We start from the raw sequence: 14,190 nt of genomic DNA, 5'->3' as shown, positions 1-14,190 counted from the left end.
GAAATGCCTACTGATTGTTCCGGTTATAATTTTAGTTAGTTTTGCAAGTTTACCAATTGCTGCATCTAATTTCAATTTTTTAAAATTTTAGCAAGACTATTGTACGGAAATACAAGTGTTTGTTGTTATTGCTACTGTGCTTGTGCTGTGGATCCTCTCGTCTTCCGCCTCTCCCTCTCCTATTAGGCTTCAGAGTGCATTAAATATTGCGTTAGAAACAATATGAAGATGTTAGATTGTTTGTTTTGTTTTTTTTTTTTTCTTCTTCCCGCTCCACCACAGTGTGGAATGTTTGGAAATCCACAAGCATGTTGGAGAATACTTAGCTTACAAACAGTATTACAGCCTTGTATGTATATCCTTCCTCCTCCTTTTCCTTCTTTCTCCTCTTTTTCCTGAACCTCCTCCTCCCTCAAATCTAGTCTCTACATCATTTCACATTGGGTTTTGCATTTAGAAATATGTATATATGTATGTACTCTATTGGGGCAACATAACATACCAACAGCTTCGTCCATTCTTCCCTTCTTTTTTCAGTTTTTGAATAAAAAAAAAAAAAAAGAAATAAACTGTAGAACTTCCTTTTTGTAGGAGAGATATGTGAAGAAATAGATGTCCTCATATAATTTTTATTCACAGAAGCTGTATAATCATGGGTTCTTTGTGAGATACAGGCAGTGCTGAAACGTGGAGGTTATCTCGGGAGGACGGGGCTGTGAAATTTGCAACCGAGAATAAAGTACAAAAACAGAAAGTAAAATAAAATAAAATAAAATAAAATAAAATAAAACATTTATAGGAGTTAAAAAAACTGGGCTGGCTTAAATATTTCTCTACTACGAAAGTCAATAAAATAAATTGAAAATGCATGTAATTTCTTGCACATTTGTCAATTCCATTCTTTTATTTTGTATAGATCAAACTACAATCTACAAAACATTTGGTTGGGCATTTACTCTATAATGTTACTCTATAATGTTACTCTATAATGTTACTCTATAATGTTACTCTATAATCTAAATATATACATATATATATCTATATGTGTGTGTATCTATATGTAATGAAAGAAATCACAAACAGCATTACTTATGATCTCTTTTTCCAAAACTTTAAGGATGAACTAAGCGACAGGCTGCCACTTCCGTTACCATTAACATTTCCCGTCCCGTTAAGTTTCTCTGTCATACTACTTGCGACGCTGCGCTCACTGCCAATGGAGATGGGGCTAATATTGTGAGATGCTCTTGCATCACTAGTGTACAGTAATATGCCGTTATTGGAGCCACTGTGCTCCATTGGTGTAGATCCCGGAGTTGCTGGAGCTGATGTTAATGGTGTTGCGGTTGGTGTTGATGGCTTAACTCTTGGTGAATTGGTCAAACTATCTTTTCTTGGTCTACCTCTAAGTGATGACGAATGATGAAAGAAATGGTGATTTGTATGCGTCTTATGAGATCTATGATTTGTGGTAGGTTGTTGCTGTTGTTGTTGCTGTTGTTGTTGTGGGGTTGATGATGCAAAAGTTGTATGCGGATTGAGTGAGGTTGAGCTGGATGATACTTCACTGTGATTTGTGTTTGTAGAATTAGTTGTATTTGCAGAAATATTTGTATTGATCTTGAGTTTGTCTAAAGAGCTTGATAACGAAGCAAATGACAATTCCAGGTCGTTTAAGGAAATGTTTTTGCCTACTGGTGTTGAACTTCCATTACTTGAATGATTACTGTGTTGTTTATTTCCTTTTAAAATATAGGAAGAAGACAACTTGCCAAAAAAAGAAGAAGGAAGTGAACTTGGCTCTCTAGGCTCCTGTTGTGGTTGGAAAGTGGATGCTTGAGCTTTTTCAGGTAAAGTGGATTTGGAGATTGTCACACCATTGCTTCTTGATGCATTTTCAACGCTTGGTTCTTTGAGGCCGCTTTGGTGTGGGCTGATCGTTTCTTGCTCTTGCTTTTGTTCTTGTTCTTGCTTTTGTTCTTGTTCTTGCTTTAACTTGTGTTCAATTTGTTGCTGTCTTCTATTGTGGCACACAAATTCAAAGTATGCATTTTCTCTCAACATTCTCAAGACTTCATTTCTTGCCCTGAGTAGGATCAATGGGTTATGTAATTTGACGTTGAGGTTACTGCTCTCTTCAACAATCTCCTTGAATAATTTTTGTGAGATATTGATCTGCAAAGGCGAGTCGTGCTTAATATATGTGTTCATAATGATGTCCCAGTCCATTTTCAACATATCCAAATCCTCCTGCTTGATATATATGCAATCTTCTGCATCATCATCATCATCATCATCATCAATTCCGTGTGGATGCTCTTCATCTTCTTCAGAGTCAGAGTCAAAGTCGGATAAGCAGTCTATTTGTCTCAGTCCAAATTCCTTCCATGGTTCACTCATATTTAAATCATCAATGGTAGAGACGAATGCAGTTTGTGGATCGTGTAAATCTTCCCTGGTTGAGGTTCTCGAAGATGCTCTAAATGATTCAAATGAAGTTACTGACGGTGTTCCGCCATGGCGGAGTGTTAATGAGGATCGTTTGGGGCGGTCGTGTAATCTAATCTTGACAAACTGTGGTGTGCCATTTTGTGCAAATTTATTTGTGTTGCCATCTGCTGGTGGCACGCTAAATGTTTTTGTATTGTACAAGTGCTCATACCGGTATATATCAATGAGAAAATCCAAATTTTCTTGACAGTGCAGTTTGTTCAAAAAGTCGTGAAACTTTTTGCACATGGCTATTCGAGACTCAATAGTTTCTTCAGCGGTATCTGCATTTGCTTTATCCACCACTATTTGATCAGTCATGTTCATTGAGTGGAGGAAGCAATCGTTAACTAGTTGATCTAGAGATGGTTGGTGGTGCTGTGAGGGCGAAGGTGGCTTGGATTCTAGTTGCGGTGTCACATGACCACTCATCAAAGATGATGATGCTGGGTCCATGCCTGCTCCGGTACCTGTTCCCGTACCTGCTCCTGCGCCTGTTCCTGCTTTAGATTTTGTTGTTGCTCCTGTTGTCTTGGCTGTAGGGAAATGTGGCGATGTTGGTGATAAGGATGATGGTAATGTTGGTGAAGATAAGGTTGAAGACTGGTTGAGTGTGTGGACATTGATAAGTTTTGTGGGTATGGGGCTCCTTGCCACTGGTAGAGATGGGGAGTTGTTGGTTGACGCTCGTGTTGAAGATGCGGTTGATGTGGTGGTTGGTGGTATTGGTAATGCCATGGATGCGTCCATGGATGCGTCAATGGAAGCGTCCATGGATGCTATATGTGTATCGGAGTTGTCACGCGGCAGTGTCATTAGTGATGTGTATTTGTGCTGTCAAACTGTAAAAGAAGAAGAATAATAAGAAGGAAAAAGATAGTGGAAGGGCGGAGGGGGGGAAAGCTGGAAAGCTAGAAAGCACACACACACAAGGGGAGTTTCGTTGCTTGGTAACTTGGTTATTTAGTAGTTTGAATGATTGGATGGGTTTAAAAAGAAAAACTATTGTTGAAGTAGAACCTTGTGAATAATGGTTTGAGTAGAAATTGGATGCAGTAGTTAAATATATGTGTGGATATATATATATATGTGTGTATATGTGTGGATATATATATATATATATATGTATGTATGTATGTGTGTGTATGTGTATGTGTATGTGTATGTGTATATTAGAATGAGTATATGTGCATGTGTGTATGGGTGTATTGTCTGCAAAAATAAAGGGAGTTGTGTAGTATAATATATGAATTGTTGGGACTTGTTATTTTGGGAGGAGAAACAAGAAACAAATTACTTTGTATGAAGAACTTAAAAGACGAAGATGTTGATACTGATATTGGTTCTGGAATTAGAGGAAGGAATTAAAGGGAAAAGGAAAAAAAAAGAAAGAAAGAAAGAAAAAGATGGCTAATGTGATGGTGAGCAACAGATTGAAACTGAGACTGAGACTGAGAAAGAGAAAGAGGATGGTTTTCCTCTGTGCGCATATTCCTTCGTCCGTGAATTTCTTTTTTTTTCTCATTCCTTTTATTATTGTTAATATTTTTGTTCTCTGTGTATTTCTTTTTTTCTTTCTTTCTTTCTTTCTTTCTTTCTTTTCGTTTTGTGTCAAAAGGTGACATTTTCTTTTACTAGTGAGTAATTGCACGTGACTCTTATAATGCACATTTTGCTTTTTTTTGTTCCTTGTTCTTTCTTTTTTGATTGCTGATCATGCAAAAAAAACTTTCTCTCTATTATTTTTATTTCTTTTATTATTATTATTTTTGGGTTATTGGTTTTTAGCTTTACCCCGTTACGCATTCGTTAGACAGTCTCAACGGTTTTGTTATCCAGCAGTACACTACCTTATGTTTTAATTTTTTAATTTCTGCAGTGGCAGAGATTGTGTGCGTGTGTGTGAGTGTGTGTGAGGGATTGTTTGTGAGGCTTTGGACCCTTTGTGCTCTTATTGGGTGATCTTGGTACATATACATCACACCACTATTAACTTATTTATTATTTGCTTCTGCTTTTGCTTATGTTTTTGCTTTTGCTTTTGCAGAGTTATTACCATATACTTGACAGTATTAGTTAATATGTCACCTCCAAGGTTATATACTAGATGAAGGTAGTTGGTTTGTGGTATATGTCACGAACACATCATGAGACTTCTCTTTCTACATTTTTTTCTTCTTTTTTTGGGCGGGGGGGGAGAGACTAGTCATCTGGTGGGTTGAATTATGCTTGTGAAAACTACATGAGATGCAATTACCCCTCACAATTCATCCCTATAGCCTATTCAGCATCTGTTATATTAGCACTACTTCAGTATAAGTAAGAGCAAGCAATAACAGTGAGATAACAAAATTTTAAAAAATTAAGATTTAAAAAAATATTTAGATGTAAATCTCAAAGTTAGATCCAAATAGGAAAAGTTAGCTATAAAATTAGTCCTCACACTAGCATACTTTGCCTCAAACTCCGTTATCCTTTTTTCCTTTTCCTTTCTTTTTCTCTCAAGTGGCTCTGCAACGACGACAACAACAACAATTAATCTTCAATCTCGAGTAGTTAGTGTAACGGATATTGAAGTCCAGTTTGAATTCCAGATCTAAAGTGAAATTGTCAAAAACTGTTATACTTTGGTCGAGTATTGTTCCCTGTGCAGAGACATAAACAACATAAATAACATAAAGTAGAGGGACTAGAGCTAATACCTGATCAAGTAGAAAAATAAAAAAAAAAGTATCCTGATTTCTGTGTACGTTTTCTTATTGAACCTACTTGTGCATTCATATGTATATATTTTGTATGTGTATGTGTGTGTGTATGTCTTTGAGCTCAAACATACTTGACCTATACACAAGACTACTACTATGACTACTACTATGACTACTACTATTACTGTTACATGCACCTCATCTCCAAAACTCCTGATACAGAATATTTTTTTTCATTCTGTTGTTTCGTTTTTGTTACTCCAAGTCCCAGTCATACTTTATCAGATATTTGTGACAGCAAGTTAGCTAGCAATCAAGCAACTAACCATCACTAATTGCTTTTGTCACACCAACAATAAAACCAGTTTATCCTTTTATTTGTTTCTTTAATTTTTAAAAATTAAAATTTTTTTTATTATTTTTTTCTAAATGCGATGAAAGGAGTTAAAACTTTATGACTTTATCTAAAGTAACTTACGAGAGAAAGATAAATTTAAAAAAAAATTAACCAAAATTAAATAAGAGACTGTGAAGTGAGAGGCATCCAATCTCCATATCTCTCTTTACTACTCTGCAAGTCGACACCCAACCTCATCTGCTGCTCTATAGTGTTGATAATTTTAAATTTAAAATTTTTTTTATTTTAAATTTTTCATTTTTTTACTTTGGCGTTGATGTTGATGTTGTTGTTGTTGTTCAGCTATTCTCCCCTAATGTGCTTGGACCTGCGTTGTAGATCTCTTTTTATTATAGAAAGAAGACCAAAGACTAAAACTATTCTTCAACAGTTGTCTTCACATAAGCTTTGGAATTATAGTGAATCAGTTGCTGCTACTGCTACTGCTGCTACTGCTGCTACTGCTACTGCATTTGTAGACTAGTGCACTAAATCATTTCTCTAGCCTCAACCGCCTTAATCTACAACTCACACTTTATTAATAAAAAAGAAACTGGAAAAAAAAAGAGTTTGTAAATATATATATAAACGTTTTCTTGTATAGTTTGTACATGAAACACATAGATACATTCTGGAGATTTATACATCCAACCTGGTACAGAGATTTGTAAATTGTGAAATAAATTGTACATGCCAATCAACTTATATATATAGAGAGAATGAGAGGGAGACTCACCTACACACACTTACAAGCATACGTATATATATATATATATACGTATATACAAACGTTTTGCCAATATTTAATCATTCCACAAGACTCTTTAAGGATATGTCTCTACTGTTTCCAACTACTTCTCTATTTGCTCAGGCGGGATAACAATATCAGAAGTCTATTTTGTTTGTTTTTACAGACTTGAAAATAGTTGCGAGCAAATACGGAAATAGGAAAAAGGGAAAAAGAACAAAAGGAAATGGGGACAGTTCATTACTGGAAAGCAGAATAACACAAACACTAGTCGAGCAGCTAGACGAGTACTTAGGGGTACTACTTAAATTCAGTCAGCTATCTCTTAGCATTAAGCCAAGCCATTCAAATTTTATTATTTTCAAAAATTGAATTTGAAAATTTACAAAATTATAAAAAAAGATTAATAGAACAATATGTATAAATGATGTGCAAACTACTGATCTCGGAAGTTTTTATATTTGCGCCTAATTCAAGAGGGCTGTCGAGTGCTAAATATTATTATCCCTTTTTCATTTTCCTTTTTCCTTTTTTTTTTTGTTTTAATTAATACTTTTTCTTGTCTAATCCCAAGTCTTGGGATACTTCGAGGGGATGTCAATATGCAACTGGAAGCAAAGCACTGTATAACAGGGCAGAACAAGACAGAACAAGACAGAACAAGACAGGTTTTCGTAAATAAATAAAAAAGAAAAGAAAAGAAAAGTTAGATTTATTACTGCTTCGTATACTCTTCTTTTTTTTTTTTTCTTGATTCTGGTTATATTTATATGTGAAGTCACGTGTACAGCATATGGCAAGTATTAGGAGACGTTTAACTATGAAAAAGAGAGAGAGAGAGAGAGAGAAGAAGAAAAAATAAATATATTTATATATATATTAGAATTAAATATAGTGTAGAAGGAAAGAATTCAAAGTGAAAGATGAAGAAGAAGGAGAAGTAGAAGAAGGGAAAAAATTAGTTTTGGTTTTACCAAAGAACCAGATTTTTTTAAACCTTGTTTGTTTGATTATAGTGATTCTATAGTGTCAAATATATAGACTCTATACTTTGTTTTGCTCTAGCATTTTTTTTTTCTTCTTCATTGGGGGCATTTCGTTTGATTTATATTAGTTGCTTTATCATATATTGATTTAGCATCAAAACCAAACCAAAGTTTTTAAAAATTTGAAATAAATGAAACATAAGAGAGAGAGAGAGAAAGAAAGAGACAACCCCTTCCCCTTTAATGAGTAAGAGGAAAAGTGTAGGTAGTGCAATTTGAACAGAAAAAAGAAATTTATACCTCAGGTTCTCTTATCTCTTTAAGACAGACACAAACACAGACACAGACATAAACACAGACACAGTCTCTTTCTTACAATATACTATATTGTCTTTATCTTTATGTTTGTATACATAGATACATATACATAGTCTTTGCTTATCTTATTACATATATATATATATGTATATAATCTACTGTGTTTGACTTGCCTCTCCCCTTATTCTTTGTTTATTATAGCAACTCAAATACTCAAGTAAATTAACAAATCAACAACTTTCTAAATTCATATTACACCAATCAGATTCAGTGAATAAAATCTATCAACCTCTTCTTTTTCTTATTCTTCTTCTTCTTCTTATATATATATATATAGAACAATCTGATTTTGTTTTCCTTCCAAAAAAACAAACTTATCATTGTGCACATTGATACCAAGTAATTTGTTCTTGTCTCCTTTATTTATCCCTTAACCCCTAACCCCTATCCTCACGTTCACTTCTCTCTTCTCTCTTCTCCGTCCCCCCCTAAAAAAAAAACAAAACGAAACAAAACGAAACAAAATACAACACAAAATATCTGTGGCCAGTATCAAATTCCGACCCCGCATATTACCTTATCAATCAAGTTGGCTTTAAGCAAAGCATATTAGACATAGACACACCATAATCTACAGCACACACATACACATAGACACACAGAGAGACACACATAGACACACGTTGGCTTCTTACTTAAGCGAAATTGTAATTCCCCACCCACCCCAGTCTTTCTAACTTTATCTTCCTTTTTCCTTCTTCACCCCTTTCACACACACACACATACACACAGACAAAGCAAGTTGTAACATATAATCCAAAAAAAAAAAACAGTAACAACAACTACAACAAAAACCAAAAACCAAAAACCAAAAACCAAAAACCAAAAACCAAAAACCAAAGTAGTATTTAGTCGTTACTTGTTTGCTCTACTCAAACCATCATGCTTTCTAGACAAGTTACTTGGACCAAAACTAGATTGGTTCCTATAAGAGATGCGCCACACTTTGTGTTTACACCAACTCCCATTTGCTCAAATGTGAGACACATTTTATACTCCCACAATGCTGGTAATAGCCAAAGAAACTTTTCTATCTCCACCACATCTCTCAAGTGCAAGTCCAAGTCCAAAAAGAGAAGAGAAAAACATAGACGCATTAATTGTGGATCAATAACAGAGCACAATCATGAATATGGAAACCACAATTTGAAATATCGTAAACACGAAAGATTGATTGATAAAACAGAGGCAGCACCCTCTTTTCATGAAGGAACATTAATTACCAAAATCTACAAAGAAGAGCCCATCCATTGGCTCAACAATAAACTGACCTCTTTACCAACAAGAAATAATGATGTTGACACCAACGACGCAGCATTTGCATCAGCAACTGCAACTGCAACAGCAACAGATGCGAGCATTCTATCAAACCAAATTGGTGATTACAAAATTGATACATTACTCAACCAATTAGAGCAAATGATTAAAGTTAAAGACAGTGTAACCAAAGAGAAACACCACCACTCCTACTTTAAACAAATTTCAACAATTGAAAACAACATCATTAATGAGCTACTCAAGGATAACAAATTCCTCAGAAAAAATAAAAGTGGCATATCAGATTCTTTAGCACAAGTTGTTCGGAATAGAATGCAACAGATTAGTGACATGGACTCATATGCCATGGTAATGCTAGACACAATGATTGACTTTGAACACGATAAAAAAATGGATGCTTTGCCACTTCTGATATTTGAGTTTATCGAATTGGATGAAAACTTTGACGAGTTTATGCTTATCAAAGATATCGTTGGTGGCTCCTTTGCTAACAAACAAGTTGCAATAGCTCGTATTGACGATTTCATTGAATCAATATTGGAAACTAGCGTATTTGATCAATGGCAAACAGACAAATTTGTCTATTTGGCATGCAAATTGAAACTAGCTGCCTCAGCACTAACATTTGATAAAAATAACTCTTTTGAACTTTTAGACTCGGTTGAACCACTTCCAGAATACTACGAAGAAAGTGAAGGATTTGATACAATTCTGGATGCAGCTATTACAGAAATGAATATCGATTTAGAGTCTAAAGACAAGCCACAAATTCAGAATCCAAAAGAATTTGAATCTCAAGTTGACGAAAAGACATTACAAACTCATCGCGTAGTTGCTTCTGCAAGTGAGATGGATGCAATCACTAATAATATAACCAAGAAACTGAGTATTGATTCACTCAAGAATCCTTTGCAAAAGTTTGCAAATTCCGAATTCTTGAATGCAAATGGATTCAGCACTTATAAGCAGATGCCCGATTGGTTACACCTCGAACGCCATGTCGATGAAATTGCATTTTTGAAGAAACATGTTGGTGATTTCAATGACAAGGATCAGGTATTGCAAAAGGCACACGAATTGATGGAGCTTGTAACAAAAGATGCAAATATGTATCCAGAACTCAATGGAGGTAGTTTTATCAAGTTGAGATCCAAATTGATGGAGTTTGCCAACGGAAATACTCAAGATTGTTTAAACATTTTGAATACCGTTATGATCAACCAGGATGCCTTTACCAATTTTGAAAGACAAATGTTGCAGAAGAAGACGGAGAAGGAGAAGGAGAAGGAGAAGAAAATAAATTTAGTGTCAATTAATGAGGTGGAAGAAAAACAAATTAATACTGACAAAGAAGGTATGGTAAGAGTTGCCTTTTCTAAAGAGAAAAAATCCTTGGTATATAGGCAAATTCCAGACTGGTTACATCTTGATCGTCACACAAATGAAATTAAGTTTTTGAAAAGCCAAGTGCAAAGTTTTAGTGACAAGGGTGAGGTGTTAAATGCAATGGAAACAGTTTTGGACGAAATCACAGAGGACGAGACTGTTCATCCCAAACTAGACGTGAGTAGTTTCTTAAAATTGAGATCAAAGTTGATTGAATTTAGCTCTGGCAACTCAATCGATTGTTTGGAAATCCTCGATACAGTTATTGTTAGTTACGATGCTTTTGAACAATTTGAAAAGCAAAAGTCTAAGAAACTGGAAACACAGAGTAAAGCACAGAGTAAAGCACAGAGTAAAGCACCGAGTAAAGCACAAAGTAAAGCAAATTTGAAAAAGTTGGAGAGTGTTGATCAGTCATGGAAAAAATCTCCATTACGTGACTATATACCTGAGCTTTTATCCTTGAAGGGCCTCTTAGGTGTGCAGCTGTTCAAAGATAGCGAAGAGAGCACAATTATTCGTGTTTTGGATGATATTGTGGGAGAGCATTTTGCACAATCTATAGGAAAAGACGAGGAGGAAAGTACAAAGGAGGCATTTCGAATGCTTAGGTTAAAGGCAAAGCTTCAAAATTTGTTTGAAACAAATGTTAAAGGACGAGCATTCTTGGACTTTTTGATTACCGAAGAAGTAATTGAAGAGGCAATAATGGCTCCAACCACAGTTTCCGCTTTAGAAGGTCAAATCAATAAGCCAGTTATTAATAATAACAGTCCAAGACAGATAAATGAACCTGTCACCACCACTACCAGCACCACCAGCACCACCAGCACCACCAGCACCACCAGCACCACTAGCACCACCAGCACCACCACTCCTGATGATATTGCTCGTAGTGAACATTCTCAAATTCAAAGGAATATAGAAAATGAACAAGTCCCAGCTGATTCACCTGACTTAGCAGAATTTTCAAACACAAATAGGTTGCAAAAAACACCAGAAAAATTCAAAGACCAGAGGGAAGAGCAAGAGAAAGAGACACACTCCAATTTTGTGCTTGATGTTGCCAAATTGGAAAAGTATTTACAAAAAGCAAAGGCTGAAAAAGATAGCGAGCTTCGTGCTAAAGAAGCGTACGACTGGAGTGTTGAGCAATTACAGGCACAAAATTGGAAAGTGGTGGACACGGAAGTTAGAGATGGCCGTCAATATGTGACTATTCGCGCCGAGGGGCCAAACGACGGTGGCTCTCGGAAAGCAATGACAGATATGCTAAAAGCTATGACGGTTATAGCATTGGGTCTTATTGGCATCAGCTACTATATTGATGAAACAAGGGGAGCTGAGGTAAATGAGAAGAAAACCAACACTGCTGGTTCAGTCGAGACTTTGGAGAATGCTGACCGTGTACTTGCTGCTAGTAGACCAACGACAAAACCTTCGTTGTCTGAAGAAGCAAGAGATGCCAATTCTGCACCAGAAATTACAGACTTGATAGATCTTTTACCAAGTCAAAAAAATTTTAAAGATGCAGAGAAGAAGGTGGGAGACCTTTCAAATTCCAGTTGGTGGCTGGGTCTTTTTTGGAAAAAGTAGTAGTAGTAGTAGTAGTACTAGTATTAGTAATTATGAAGGTGTACAGACTGTTGTATGTTTAAGAATATGAGAAATTGTCTTTTTTATTTTCTTCTTTCTTTCTTTTGCCTCTTATTCTGTTCTTGTTCTTGTGACTTTTATAAATGTGAACAAAATAGGAAAAGAACTTAAAGAAAAATAATAATTAAAAAAAGAAATACAAAATGAAATTGTGACTCGTACACCATGTTTGAAAGCTGCTACATGTTTTTTCATGTATAGTAAAGACAATGCGACGGGATGCGACGTGATGAGACGTGATGCGCTGCGCAATTTACAGATTTAGAGTCCTTACAACAACATCTCGACCAAGTAATGTTGATTGTAGCGGATGATTCTGAGACTATCACGCTTCATAAATCCAGCTTCAATGTCTTCTTTAAAGCCCAAGGGTAAGAAACCCATAATAAGTATAGTAGGAACCACTGGTGTTGGAAAATCTCAATTTAGTATAGACTTGGCGAAACGTATCAATGGAGAAATCATCAATGCAGACTCGATGCAAGTTTACAAAGGTTTGGATATTATAACCAACAAGCACCCAGTTTTGGAGAGGGAAGGTGTTCCGCATCACGTTATTGATTATGTTGATTGGACTGACGAGTATTTCATCCATAAATTCACGCAGGATGCAAATGCAGCAATAGAGGATATACACAAACGAGATAAAGTCCCCATAGTAGTGGGTGGCACTCATTATTACTTGCAATCGTTGCTATTTAAAAACAAGACAATGGATAGCACTAAGGTTAAAGAGCGCGAGTTGACTGCTGAAGAATTGAGTATCCTAGACGGTCCAGTTGATGAGTTGTTTAAGACACTTAAAGATGTTGATCCCATTATCGCGGAAAAATTCCACCCGCAAGACCAAAGGAAACTACGACGTGCACTAGAGATTTGGTACACCACTGGGCAAAAACCATCAACAATATACCACGAACAGAAAATTGGTGAGTTGGAAGAGAGCTCATTAAAGTACAATACAATTGTATTTTGGCTCTATTCCGAGATGACCGAGTTGAGTAAACGATTAGATCTGCGTGTCGACACAATGATGCAAACCGGCGCAGTAGACGAAATCAACAATCTTTACAGTAGCTACAAAGCCAGGGGGGCCGATTGCACCTCGGGAATATATCAAGTAATTGGATTTAAAGAGTTTCTTCCTTGGCTCGAGGAATCATCATCATCATCATCATCATCATCATCATCATCATCATCATCATCATCATCATCATCATCATCATCGTTGGCTGATAAACAAGGAGCAGTAGCAAAGGAAGAACGTATGAAAACAAAAGCATTTGACTCTGGAGTTGACAGAATGAAAATCCGAACCCGTCAGTATGCAAAGTATCAAGTAAAATGGATACAAAAGACATTGAGTTTGGAGCTCGAAAAAGAAGCAAAATTTAATTACGAAAATGGCGGACAACTATGTATACTCGATGCAACTGATTTATCACAGTGGGATACGAGTGTGCGCAATCGAGGACTAGAGATAGCTTTGAAATTTTTAAGTGGTAATAATGATTTTGAAATGGTACCCGAGAAGTTACAGGATTTATTAGCAAACGATGCTAAACATGCAAAGAGTAATAAAAATCTCAATGCCAACACCAAATGGAAGCACTTCACTTGTGAACTTTGTACAGCTAAAAATGGCCAACCATTAGTTGCTGTGGGCGAAGAATTGTGGATCGAACATCTTAATAGTCGGCGCCATAGAAGGGCTATTGCTGCTTCAAAGAAACGTGGCCACATTGAAGAAATGATCAAGTTGAAGGAAGCGAAAAAGAGGGATTTGGAACTAGAATAGTATAGAATGAGAAAAACAAGAATCCATAATCATGATCTAAAATGATTTGCTTTCTTCTGTTTTATATTTTTTTTCCAACTGGCGTATGATAGTTAATGCTTGACAGTACTAGTCAATATTAGATGTATTTATTTCTGCACATTTCTCATTATATACTTACCCGGCTTCGTTTTATTTTTAAATGAAATGAAAATGTGCAGTGCCTTTTTTTATTTTTTATTTTTTATTTTTTATTTTTTATTTTTTATTTTTTTTATTTTTTATTTCTTTTGTTTACATTTAATACCTCACTCTCCCCTTTTCCTGATCTGACACACACACACACACACGCACACGCACGCTTACACACACACGTTAAGTGGAAAATC

At 35.7% G+C, this 14,190-nt stretch overlaps 3 protein-coding genes across 3 annotated transcripts; 2 read left to right on the top strand and 1 right to left on the bottom strand. All coding sequences in view use genetic code 12, as the record gives it.

Moving 5' to 3' along the window:
* Window positions 1-1,089: 1,089 nt before the first annotated feature.
* On the bottom strand, window positions 1,090-3,306 carry PVL30_000662 (uncharacterized protein; the record flags this gene model as incomplete). Its single annotated transcript, XM_001528117.2, has 1 exon — window positions 1,090-3,306. One exon carries the CDS (start codon window positions 3,304-3,306, stop codon window positions 1,090-1,092), a length of 2,217 nt encoding a protein of 738 aa, XP_001528167.2.
* A 5,280-nt stretch (window positions 3,307-8,586) lies between these two features.
* Window positions 8,587-11,964, top strand: PVL30_000661 (uncharacterized protein; the record flags this gene model as incomplete). The annotated part of the gene is made up of 1 exon (XM_001528116.2): window positions 8,587-11,964. The coding sequence occupies one exon, from the start codon at window positions 8,587-8,589 to the stop codon at window positions 11,962-11,964; it is 3,378 nt and encodes a 1,125-aa protein (XP_001528166.2).
* Window positions 11,965-12,373: 409 nt separating this feature from the next.
* Window positions 12,374-13,822, top strand: tit1 (tRNA dimethylallyltransferase, mitochondrial; the record flags this gene model as incomplete). Its single annotated transcript, XM_001528115.2, has 1 exon — window positions 12,374-13,822. One exon carries the CDS (start codon window positions 12,374-12,376, stop codon window positions 13,820-13,822), a length of 1,449 nt encoding a protein of 482 aa, XP_001528165.2.
* Window positions 13,823-14,190: the final 368 nt, after the last annotated feature.

This window comes from Lodderomyces elongisporus, chromosome 1 (assembly GCF_030384665.1).
Source record: "Lodderomyces elongisporus chromosome 1, complete sequence".
NCBI lineage: Eukaryota > Fungi > Ascomycota > Pichiomycetes > Serinales > Debaryomycetaceae > Lodderomyces > Lodderomyces elongisporus.
Note: the sequence above shows the minus strand (reverse complement) of the source record. Positions and strands in the feature narration are given on the sequence as shown.